At 56.4% G+C, this 11,463-nt stretch overlaps 1 protein-coding gene across 5 annotated transcripts in view; it reads left to right on the plus strand.

Annotated features, from left to right (window-relative positions):
- Window positions 1-11,463, plus strand: part of GTF2IRD1 (GTF2I repeat domain containing 1) — a 69,164-nt gene that overhangs the window by 24,932 nt on the left and 32,769 nt on the right. For 3 of the 5 annotated variants that reach the window (XM_040634964.1, XM_040634966.1, XM_040634967.1), the window contains exons 14-17: window positions 2,759-2,806; window positions 3,732-3,797; window positions 4,784-4,967; window positions 11,258-11,307. In XM_040634964.1, coding sequence (XP_040490898.1) covers window positions 2,759-2,806; window positions 3,732-3,797; window positions 4,784-4,967; window positions 11,258-11,307 — 348 coding nt within the window. Of the gene's footprint in view, window positions 1-2,758; window positions 2,807-3,731; window positions 3,798-4,783; window positions 4,968-5,356; window positions 5,423-11,257; window positions 11,308-11,463 lie in introns of all 5 variants that reach the window. The other 2 variants (XM_040634963.1, XM_040634965.1) reach the window with 1 other exon arrangement.

Here is an 11,463-nt window from a genome sequence, read left to right on the forward strand (position 1 = left end):
CACGGGAAGGCACAAGGCTGCTCTGTTTGCAACCGTGGAAAACATCATCACTGGTTAAACAAGCAACAAAGAAGAAACTGCTGGAACAGTAGCTATGTGAGGTCAAGTGGTATATAATTTTCATTTCCTCAATCACTTAGGGTGAGCTTTTAATACCTTGGTCGTGAAGAAAGACTGTTCTGGATGGGCTGGGCGCAACCAGACTTGACAACAGCCTGTACGGAAACTGGGGGGGCATTCAGGTGATCCGAGGCTCAGGGTGAATTGACAGAGGGGACTGGCCACAAGGTCGCAGGGCATCGGGCTGCGGTCACAGTGCCGTTAGAGAAGACGGTGGGTAGCCGTCTCCGTTTGGACCCCAGGGGGCTGGGCGCCCATGGACCAATACGGCCCTGGTCTGTTTCCATTGGAGTGGCTTCTCCTCTTTGGCGTGACAGAGCGTGGGAGCCTGAGGTCCGGCCCGGCCAGTCCACCTCCCCAGGGGCACCCAGCCTTGGACTGGAGCTCAGGTTTGCTGAATGCCCGTCCGAGGCGCCTTTCCAAGCACCCCTCTCAAAACCAATGAAGTAGGAAGATTCTGAGGCCTTCAGGACCACCATGCGTTAGGACAGGGTGTGTCTGTGTGTCCGTGCGTGGGCTTTTTCTGCTCACGTATGCATGATAAGACAAATGATGCAGGGCTCTGCGACCTGGACAGGAGGGGCTCCCCTGCCTCCTCGGGCCGCTCGTAGTTTGGCGTCCTTTCTGTGTCCTTTTTCTGCGTATGTGCACATGTACGTGGCTACGATTTTGCACAGATTGTCCCTCCCTCCCTTGGACATCTCTAGAGCGCTGGGATCGTTGGCGTGACCTTCATCCTTCCTGGAGGGTGTCGCCAGTTACTCGCAGTTGAAAACGGGGGCACACTGAGCCAGTCGGGGGGCTCGTTCAGGGTAAATAGCCCAGCCCCCGACATCCGGGTGGGGAATCCAGCGAGCGAGTTCCCCACGTTTGGAATTTGGGACCCCAAAGCACACGGGTCACAGGCCCCCAGGAATGGCCCTGGCGCAACAGAAGCCCCTCCTTAGTGAGGCCGAGGATACCTGGATTCCGGGGACGGTGGGGGCGGGCTCTCCTGCCCGGGGCTCCAGATGGACCTTGGCTCCTTGTTGCTACTCCCAGGACGATGGTACATGGCCAGCTCACAGCGGGGACAGACTCCCTGGCCAGGTCTCCTCCTCGCGTCCCTCCAGGCCACCTTGTGACCTCATTGGTGGTCCAGGTGTGACACTTGGACGGTTCCCTTCCTCTGGGACTGACTCCTTGTCACAGGTCCCTGCCTGGGAAAACTCCCTGGTCGCCCTGCTACTCCCAGCAGACTCGTCTGTCCCTGTCTGCCCCCTCCCTTCACCCGGAAATGGCCAAAATGCAGTGGAATCGCAGGACCTTCCAGAAGCTGACCCTGAGATGAGGCTCTGATTACTTGCATGGGAGGAGATCCAGGCACACCAGTGTGGGATGGGAGGTGGGGACAGGGACAGTGCAGGCCCGTTAGTGCTGAGGACAGCTGAACCAGCGGCCGTGAGAGCCGTGTAAAGCACACGCCTGAGGTCAGCAGCCTGGTGAGGAGGGAGCTGGGGTAGTGATCCTCCAGATATCCTACGTTGCTGGCTGAGAGCTGCTTCCAGGCAGTTCTGCTGCTTCTCCCAGCTTGTGGGGCTGCTGCTGCAGCCAGAGGAAAGCCTTCAGGGGGAGTCAGGAGGGCCCAGCATCCCCTGCCCACAGTGAGCCCATTTCCCTGAGGAAGGTTGAAGCCTGAGGCCCAGGGCTGGCCCTCAACCTTTTCAAGTCAACGGAGCATAGGTGCAGCCCTCCAGAACCTTCCAGCGCCTTCCTATGCTGAGCCCCAAGCCTCAGGCTTATCCGGTGATCCCAGGGGCAGGCTCACCTTTCCCTCCATCCTGAGCGAGTTTTGACAGCTCTCCCGGGATCAGCCCCTTTCCTTCCAGCTCACCATCCCGCCTGGGACAGGGGACCGTGCTTTGTCCCCTTTGTCCTCACGTGCTCCCTCCAGGAGCTGGAGGGAGAGCAGACGGGCGCTGGCCAGGAGTCTGGCAGAGCTGGGCTCCTCCTGTTCCGCCACTGCCCAGCTCGGCTGCATGTTGTGGGCTGAGACAGACCCTCGAAGGCTTAGTCCTACGTGTGAAAGCACCTGGCGACACAGAGCGCCAGCGAGCTTCCCAAATTAGAGCCCCCCTCCGGTGGTTTCAAGTACTAACCAGCCCTTGATGCCTTCTTGCCTCCAGGCGAAGGTCAATGCCATCTCATCAGAGAGCCCCATGGACCACCTGCCCTGGGGTAGCTCCACGCCACCCACTTGCCCTCCCCTTATCCAACCGTCTTTCTTCCTCACATCCCTGCCGACTGGCATTCTGTGTTCGATCTGGCATCACAGCAGGAGGACAGAGCTTTGTCTCGTCCCCAAGTGCCTAGAGAAAAACCTAGCACACGGAAAGAAGGACCTACCAACATGGGTCCAGTCTCCAGAGAGTGCGTACTGAATGTTCTCAGACACCCGGCTCTGAACTTGGCCTCCTTGTGTGAAGACGAGGGTGGGGTGCCTGCCTGTACGGATCGAGGTCCCTGATCCCATCCGGGGGGTCGCTGTGCTCTGCTCCAGAGTCATCCTGCTGCAGCCCCCTTGTCTGGCCTGGCCTTTGAAGCACAGGGCACTGGAGATGATGCCCATGGCTTCCTGGCACCCTCTGTTCTCTTTCAGAGAAAGGCCCCAGCGAGGACCCGCGGCCCGAGGAGAGGCCCGTAGAAGGTGAGGCGCTGTGCACCTCCCACATTGCACCCCATCACCCCATCTCTCCTCCCCTCCCCCGCCTGTCCTCTCCCTCTTGTCTCTGGTTCTCTCCACCTCATCTCTCCCCAACAGCCCGTTTGGAGGTGGGAGTCCTGTGGGCTGCCTAAGGTGGGGGGAGGTTTATAGACCAGTCTTGTAGAACTAGGAGGTACCTGGTCAGAGGTACAAGCCGCTCCTTCTGGTAAGGGAAATGCAGAGCATTCTCTGTCTTTGTTTTACACACACCCTGCTTCTCGCGCAAAGGTTTTAAGTCTGGAGTCTGAGCAAGTAGTATGGAGGCCGGAAAGCACAAAATTGGCCTTGTGTCCAACGGACCTGTTCATTCTCAGGCACACCGCGCATTCCCTTCCTGCCGAGTGAGAGTAGTGCAGGAAGAGAGGTCAAAGTGGGGGTGGGTCTGTTTCCTCTTGGGAGTATCTGTCCCTGGAATGGAATGTGAGTGGGTGTGCGAGGAGGGAAGGGTCATTTCCCTAAACCCAGCCTGACCTGGGGTGGGGGTAGAAAAGTCCACGCCACCTGATGGCAGTGTACTCCATTTGCAGGCTTACCATTCACCCACTAGCTAAGCCACTTCCTGAGCTGGTCTAGAGTGACACACACTTAGAAAGATCTGCGGGCCATCTTAGGCTGCAGAATCTTCCAAATCTTCATTCAGGCCTGGTGATACCTTAGACCAGACATTTGGGTTCAGGACTGGTGGACCCCTCTGGGGGTGCCATTTCTGAGGAAATAGGTTACCTGCCGCCGCCACCACCCCAGCCTCCCCCCATTCCAAGGTCCCAGTGCAGGGTCATTCTTGGTGCTGGCAGAGCTGGGACATGAGCTGAGAAGCGGGGTGCTGCTGCCCCTGGGGAGGCCCAACAGGCTGCCTTTTGCCTTCCAGACAGTCACGGTGACGTGATCCGGCCCCTGCGGAAGCAGGTGGAGCTGCTCTTCAACACGCGATACGGTGAGCCAGGAGCCGGCCGGGGTCCCGGGCAGCTCGCCCTCCCTCCAGCTGCCCTCTTTGCAGAGGGACTTGGGGCCCCTGCTGTTCCCTGCTCTGGGACAAGGCAGGGAGGAGACAGAGGGGCCGGGGCCCACCGGGAAGGGGACAGGGACACCCAGGGAAACCCCGCTCTGCAGCGCCACCCCCAGCCTTCTCCATCACCTGCCCACTCCCGGTCGGCCTCAGGCTCAGGTTGGAGAGCCCGTTCTGTCCATGTTCTGTCCACTGCCGTCACCACTCTTCTGTGCTCACGGATGCCCTCATTCCGGGTCCTCGGGAGGACGCGAACACAGCAAGGCCTTTCCTACTCAAGAGTCCGGGAAAGAGGATGGGGGCGGGGGAGGCTATTCTTTTATTAGGCCCCGATGGTTTGCCAGGCACTGGCCAGGGGCTTCACGCAAGTTTTCCCATCTCACAAAACGCGTGTCCTCCTACCGTTTAACAGACGAGGAGACAGGAGGCCTGGGGAAATGATGTGGCTTGTCTGAGTGTGAGTGGTAGTGCCCGGCCTGGGCCTCGGACCTGTCCCATTCCCAAGGCGTGGTGTTGGGCCACCCGGAGTGTGGGGGTTATGGATGGTGGCAGGAGGGCTGTCTGGAAGTCCTTTCTGGCAGCCCAGGGACGACATCAGGTCTCACCAGCCATCAGTGGTTTCTTGTGCACTGCCTGGGTGCAAGGGTTTCGGGGTCCCACTGACTCGGGTTCGCACCCCCCAGCCCTGGGGCTCCGCTACCTGAGTCCTGTCCCCCTCTGAGCTCCTGGTCTGTTCCCCGCAGACTGGGGTCATGGTACCTACCCCTCAGGAGGGTTGGGGGGTCCACTAAGCACTGACTCTGCAGAGAGTGCTGGCACCTTCACCCTCCGACACGGGAGGCTAGCACCAGGGCTCGTGGCCCCCTAGCCCTACAGCAGTGTAGGGTGGCCCTACAGCAGCCATGTCTCTGCAGCCAAGGCCATTGGCATCTCGGAGCCCGTCAAGGTGCCCTACTCCAAGTTCCTGATGTACCCGGAGGAGCTGTTTGTGGTGGGGCTGCCTGAAGGCATCTCCCTCCGCAGGCCCAACTGCTTCGGGATCGCCAAGCTCCGGAAGATCTTGGAAGCCAGCAATAGCATCCAGTTTGTCATCAAGAGGTAAGGCCTGGCCGCGTCCACAGGGGCCCCTCCAGGCTGGCCGTGGCGCCTGGGAGTAGGGCCAGCGTGCCATCTCCGTCTGAGATTGGGGCAGGCTTTTTGTTTTAAAACGGTGGGGTGTTAGATAGGGTTTGGCCAGAGCTGGGCAGGCGGGAGGTTGCCTGGACCCTGCCCAGGCCTGCTGGACCAGTTTGCCTCCATGTGGAATGGGAATCTGCCTGCCGGCCTCCTCTCCTGACCGTTCTGAGGATTCTCTGGGCATGTGTTGGTGTCCTGGGCCCAGGGCATCAGGGGGCTGCTGAGGACAGTGGCCCATGATCCCAGGATTGGAAAATACGGCGGTGGCGGGTCCTTTCTGTTTCCCTGGGCCTCTCGTTTTTGTCTTCAAGAGCCCAGTGGAGCTCCGCATATCCAGCCCGTGTGCCCAGCTCAGACATAAAGGCCCCGTGGAGAAGGTAGAAGCAACTGTTGATTTAAGGCAGGGAGGGGGGTCTGGTGGGGTGACCTGTTTGTTGCTGCTGCCGTGTGATACTGCTGTGTCACGTCATTGTAGCCTTGGTTTGCTTCAAAGTGGCAAGTAAGAGGAGAATCCTAAGGGTTTGCCCCCTTGGGGGAGTAGATGGCCCCCAAATTGGGAGATTCATGGCATTTTTCAAGAGGGGTGATGGGGCGTGGGGCAGGGTGCTCTCCCACGGGAGCCTGGTTTGCACCAGGAGGAACAAGGACGGGGGGTGCTCCGAGAGACACAAATAAGGCACATGTGGTTCCTCCCTTCAGTGCCAACTGCGTGTCAGGCTGTGGGAAGCAGCCCATGCCGCAGTTTGCCCTCAAGTTGGCCAGTCTCGTTGACTAAAACTACCATATAATGTCAGGTAGAGATAAATGCTAGAACCCAGGATCTGGGGGCAGAGAGGGGCATGAGGAACGTATCTAAGGAAGCAAGACATGCCGATATCTGGTGAGAGAGCATTTGGGTAGAGGGAGGAGCAGATGCAAAGGCCCTGGGGCAGGGGCATGCTTGTGTGTTTGAAGACCAGTGACACGCTGGTGTGGCTGTGCACAATGAGTGAGGAAAGGGTGGCAGGGAGGAGGGGCCAGATCATGCAGGGTCTTGGCTTGGCTTAAAGAGTTTTGGATTTTATTTTACATTTAATGAGAACTCACTGGAAGATTCCAAGGAGAATATGACACAATCTGGTCTTTTGTTGTTGTTGTTCTCCAACTATGAGGTAGAAGGGGACCCTGTGGGCAGGGGCAGAAGCAGCGACCAGCAAGGAGGCTTTGCTCTGGCCCCAGGGACAAAGTGGCGGCTTGGTGAGAAGTCACATTCAGGCAGTGTTCTGAAGATGGGCTGTCAGAATTTGCTGATATGTTGGATATGGGGTGTGTGAGAAAGGGGGTCTGAACGGCTCCGGGTTGAGGCTGATCACCTGGGGCGGTGGTGATGCGGTGCTCTGAGATGGAGGGGTGTGACATATGTTGTGCTTGCGGTGCGTGGGGGCCTTCAGCAGGGGGTGGGGATGGCGGGTGGATAACGGGACTCACCCCCTCCTCGGGGCAGAGATCGGAGTGGGGACAGGACATCAGGAGCCGACTGCCCTGAGCATCCAGATTCAGGAGGGACGTGCCACATGCACTGCCTGCCGCATCCATCCTCCAAACCGAGAACGAGAACCGGGCGGCTCAGTGGGGGGAGCCACGTTCACGGCCCATCCTCACGAGCTGACCTTTCTCATTAATGGTTCAGGGCAGACAGCTTGTCTCTCCTGTGCTCCCAAGCTTTTGTTCGTGCCGCTTTATACTCAGAGAGGGAGGCGGGTTAGCCCGGTGGCTCTCGGGCAGACTTGAGAGGCCGTCTCCTGGGTCCGGTCCGGACCTCCCGCTCCTCCCCGTGACCTTGGGCAGCTCGCTCGGGGGTGCTAAGCGGGGTGCACCGTACCGCTTCCCGGAGTGGCAGTGGAGGTCGAGGCTCAGCAAAGGGCCTGGCACACTCTAAGTACTCGATCAAGATGGGTTTGTTTTTTTTTCTAACGTCAGGTTTATTGGAGTTTAATGACATTCAGGAAAATTCACTGGTTTTAGGTGTATACCCCTTTGAACTTTGATAAGCTCGGGCATCACATAACCACCACCACCATCAAGATACGGGACAGTCCTGTCACCCCGAAACCTTCCCTTGTGTCCCTTTGTGGGCCACCCTCGCCCTTGGCGACCGCCGATCCGTCTTCTGTCGTCGTTTTGCCTTTTCCAGAACATCCGACACCTGCAGTGTTTTGGCTGCAGCCTTTTGAGTTGGCTCCTTTCACTTAGCTTTTGAGGCTCCTTCATGTGCTTGCCTGGATGAGGATTTCATGTCTTTAAAAATATATCTGTTTTAAAAAGTAAGTTTAACGGATTCCAGTTTCCTGAAAGCGAAGCGAAGAATAGGACTCACGTAGGAGAGCGCGATGAGCTTTGCCGGGCGTAGCACTTGGGGGCGGTGGAGCGAAGGCCTCGCTGGGTGATTCTGAGCGATTGAGCCCTTGGTATATTGCTTTTGTTATTTCTCATTTTAAAAATCAGCAGAAAAAACAAAATTGAAAAAAATAAAAATCAGCAGAAAATAGCGTTGGGAATATTAAGCGTAAAAGAACCACTTGTCGATGATCTTACTTTAGAGAAGGGTGCCTTTGGGGGTGATGTAAATGGTCTGGAATCAGGTAGAAGTACAGCTGTATCAACAATTTCGTGAACATACTAAAAACCACGGATTGGCGTACTTTGAAAGTGAATTCTGTGGCATGTAAGTTCCATCTCAAAGCATACGTATCTATCTTCTTTATATATACGTACATATGCGTATGGGTCTGCTGGGGCTCCCATAACAAAACATCGCAGAAGGGGGGCAGCTTACACAACAGAAATTTATTTCTCACCGTTCTGGAGGCTGGAAGTCCAAGGTCAAGGTGCTGGCAGGTTTGGTTTCTCCCGAGGTCACTCCCTTTCACCGTGCCTCCAGGTGGCATTTTCTCCATGTGCACCCATCCCTGGTTCTCTTTCCATGTGACCTAATCTCCTCTTCTCATAAGGGCTCTGGGCAGGGGATGAGGGCTCCCCTGATGTCCCCGTTGAAATTTAACCACCTCTTTGAAGACCCCGTCTTCAAATATAGTCACATTCTGAGGTACGGTGGCGGGGGGTCCAGGGCTTTAACATATGAAGTTTGAAGCAGACACAGTTCAGCCCATAAAAATAGAGTTGAGGGGCGCCTGGGTGGCTCAGTCATTAAGCGTCTGCCTTCGGCTCAGGGCGTGATCCCAGGACCCTGGATCGAGTCCTGCATCGGGCTCCTTGCTCAGCGGAAAGCCTGCTTCTCCCTCCCCCACTCCCTTGCTTGTGTTCCCTCTCTCGCTCTCTTAATCTCTGTCAAATAAATAAATAAAATCTTTAAAAAAAAATAGAGCTGACCTTAGAACAATATGGGGGTTAAGAGTGCCAACCCCGCCTCCTGGGCCCCTGTGCACTTGAAAATTCGCGTATAACTTTTGACTCGCCGAAAACCTAGCTACTTAGACCTGAAACAAATGTAACGTTGTGTGTCCTCTGTAAGCAGATTAGGGGCGCCTGGGTGACTCAGTTGGTTAAGCGTCTGCCTTTGGTTCAGGTCATGATCTCGGGGTCCTGGGATCGAGACCCGTGTCGGGCTACACGCTGAATGGGGCATCTGCTTGAGATTCTGTCTCCCTCTGCCCCTCCCCTTCCCAAAATAAATAAATCTTCAAAAAAGACAAAAAAAACTAACTACTGATAGCCTATTGTTGACCAAAAGCCTTACCAATAACATAAAGAGTCGATTAACATGTATTTGATCTCTTATATTTATATATATAATATACTGTATTATTACAATAAAGTAAGCTAGAAAAAAGAAAACGTGAAAAGAAAATATAAAGAAAATGCATTTACAGTACCGTATCAAAGAAAATGTGCATGTAAGTGGACTCGCGCAGTTTGAACCCGTGTTGTTCAAAGGTCAGCTGCGTGTTTACACAGGAGAAACCACCTGCAGGAGACCTGGCTCACTGATTGTCACTCTTCCTGCCTGCACCTGACCTCCGCCACATCCTTCTAAACAATACTCCGGACAACCACTTCCGGTTACAAGTGGCACAAAACCCAGTTAAACTTTCTAAACCTTTGGTCGGAAAGCATTCTTTACCCCGATCCTTGAACTTGCATGTGAAATTTTCATATCCTTTTATGCGTTCTTCTGGGGAGAGGGTCCTTGTTTTTCATCCAATTCTCCAAAGTTAAGAAACCCTTTGGAAATGGAAAATCATGGGTGGATTCCCACAGACCAGAGACTGCTACTCAAGGAAGTCAGGGTGGAAGGTTCTGGCTCGTGTAGTGCTATAGTGTGTTCCGATCCCGGCCACCCGGCATTAGCAGACCCCAGCTGCAAGTTCAGGGGTCCCTAGGCCCCCTATACTTCTGCACAACTAGCTCAGAGTCTGAGGCTCCCATGACTCCCCAGGGCTCAGTAATTAGCTAGAACACCTCACAGAACTCAGGAAAGCGCTGTATTACAATTACAGATTTATATCGAGGATACTAATCAAAACCAGCCAAATAAAGGGACACGAAGGTCAAGGTCCCCATGATATCAGGACGTGTCACTCTCCGCCACCGAGCTTCAGTGTCCATGATTTCTATTGGGATTCATCCTTGATCGGGTCATTGGCTATGTGATTGAACTCTGTCTGCGGCCCCCTCCCCTCCCTAGAAATCAGGGACATTAGGTGGCTTGAAGCCCCAGTCCTCTGATCCCCGGGTCCGTCTTCCAGAATCATGAGTCATCTCGTTAGCATAAACTTAGGTGGGATCCCAGGGTGTCACCAGGAATAATAAGTCCGATATTCCTGTCCCTCGAGAAATACCGGAGATGAGAGGTTACCTCCCAGGACCCGGAGACAAAGACCAAACTCTTATTATGGAACGCTGACTCCAAATGCCCTGTTTTCACTGCAGAATTGTCCAGCAGGTTTGTCTGCTCGAAGAGGGTCTGGAGTCTGTGGCAGGCCGAGGGCGTTGGGGAGGTCAGGCTGGCCAGGGGAAGGCTAACAGGGGATGATGGAGTAGGACAGGTAGTGGAACCACTCCTTCAAATCTCCTGAAGGGTGTTCTGGGTGCTGGACCAGGGTTCGGTGTGAGGCTGGGTCTGTAGGTGAGGCTGCCGGGAGAGGTAATGAGCTCCCCGTCACAGGGGTAGCCAAGCAGTGGCACAGAGGAAACCCGGCCTAGAAGGGAGCCCAAAGGCCAGACACTCAGGGCACCTCCCCCCCCCCCAGGTCAGGCGGCCAGTGGATGAGGATTTGGTGCCTCTTCTGGTGGCGGGCTCCTGGGTATCTGCCCAGAGCTGGGCTCACAGGGCCTGAGTGAGGAGGGAGGAGGTACAGCCCCGGCCTGGAGCACAGCCTCAGGAGCTGAAAAGTCCTCCGATTGTATGTAGAAACCCCCCCACTACCTCTCCTCCTTCTCCTTGTGGGGAAACTGAGACCCAGAAAGTAGATCGGCCTCCCCACTGTCTGCTGTGAGAGTCAGGAGGGGAGCGGGGCTCCCGGCTCTCAGGCTAACGTGCTTGGGCTGCCCTGTCAGATGGGAGGTCTCTCAGCGGGAGAGGCGGCTGGGTGAGGGGACCGGGGCCTTGATGGACCCCTGGCCCTTCCCGCTGCGTGGCCTCGGGCACCTTACTCACCTCAACGCCTGTCTCCTCATCCTGTAAATGGGGCGGTGGAAACAGTCCTCGCCTCCAGCGTGTCGAGAGGGCCCCGCGACATCTGGGAAGGGCTTTGTGGGGTCTAGAGGTACAGACGTGAGTGCAAAGTGGAGCTTGGTCCCCGGGGCCCCGACTCTGAGTGACACGGCAGCTCTCAGGTGTTCCCCAGAAACCCCCGGACCTTCCCTGCCCCTCCGAGATCTAGCCACATGGTCAGCCTCGGCTGCTTTTCTGCACTTCAAACCGGCCCCTTGGGAAGCGTCCCAGAACCGAGTGACGGTGTCCACTCCACTTGGTCTGGGTCGGGCCGGCCTCCCTCTGGGCTGGATCCTCAGAGCCCAGCACAGCCCCCCCCCGCCCAATCTCAGGCGTGGGTCCACAGGACAGGTGCGGGGGCTTGTGGGGTTGGGGGGAGGGACGGAGACCCCAGACCTGGGCTGTCCAGAGCTGGAAGGGCCTCTTGCACAGCTGTGTAGACGGAGGCTCGGGGGTGCAGAATGAGGCTATAGTGATTGCTTGCTGTGCTGTTTTCCAGGCCTGAGCTGCTCACCGAGGGAGTCAAAGAGCCCATCACGGACAGCCAAGGTACCCCGCGCAGGGTCACAGGCTGAGGCGCCGGCCGGGTGTGGGAGGGGTCCCAGGTCTGCACCCCCGTCCCTCATCCTTCTTCCTCTAGCCTGGTCCCGCCTCTCCTGGCATCCCCCACCGCCCTCCCCATCGGGTTCCCCCACCCCCAAAGAT

This window comes from Ursus maritimus, unplaced genomic scaffold (assembly GCF_017311325.1).
Source record: "Ursus maritimus isolate PB19 unplaced genomic scaffold, ASM1731132v1 scaffold_2, whole genome shotgun sequence".
NCBI classification, from domain to species: Eukaryota; Metazoa; Chordata; class Mammalia; order Carnivora; family Ursidae; genus Ursus; species Ursus maritimus.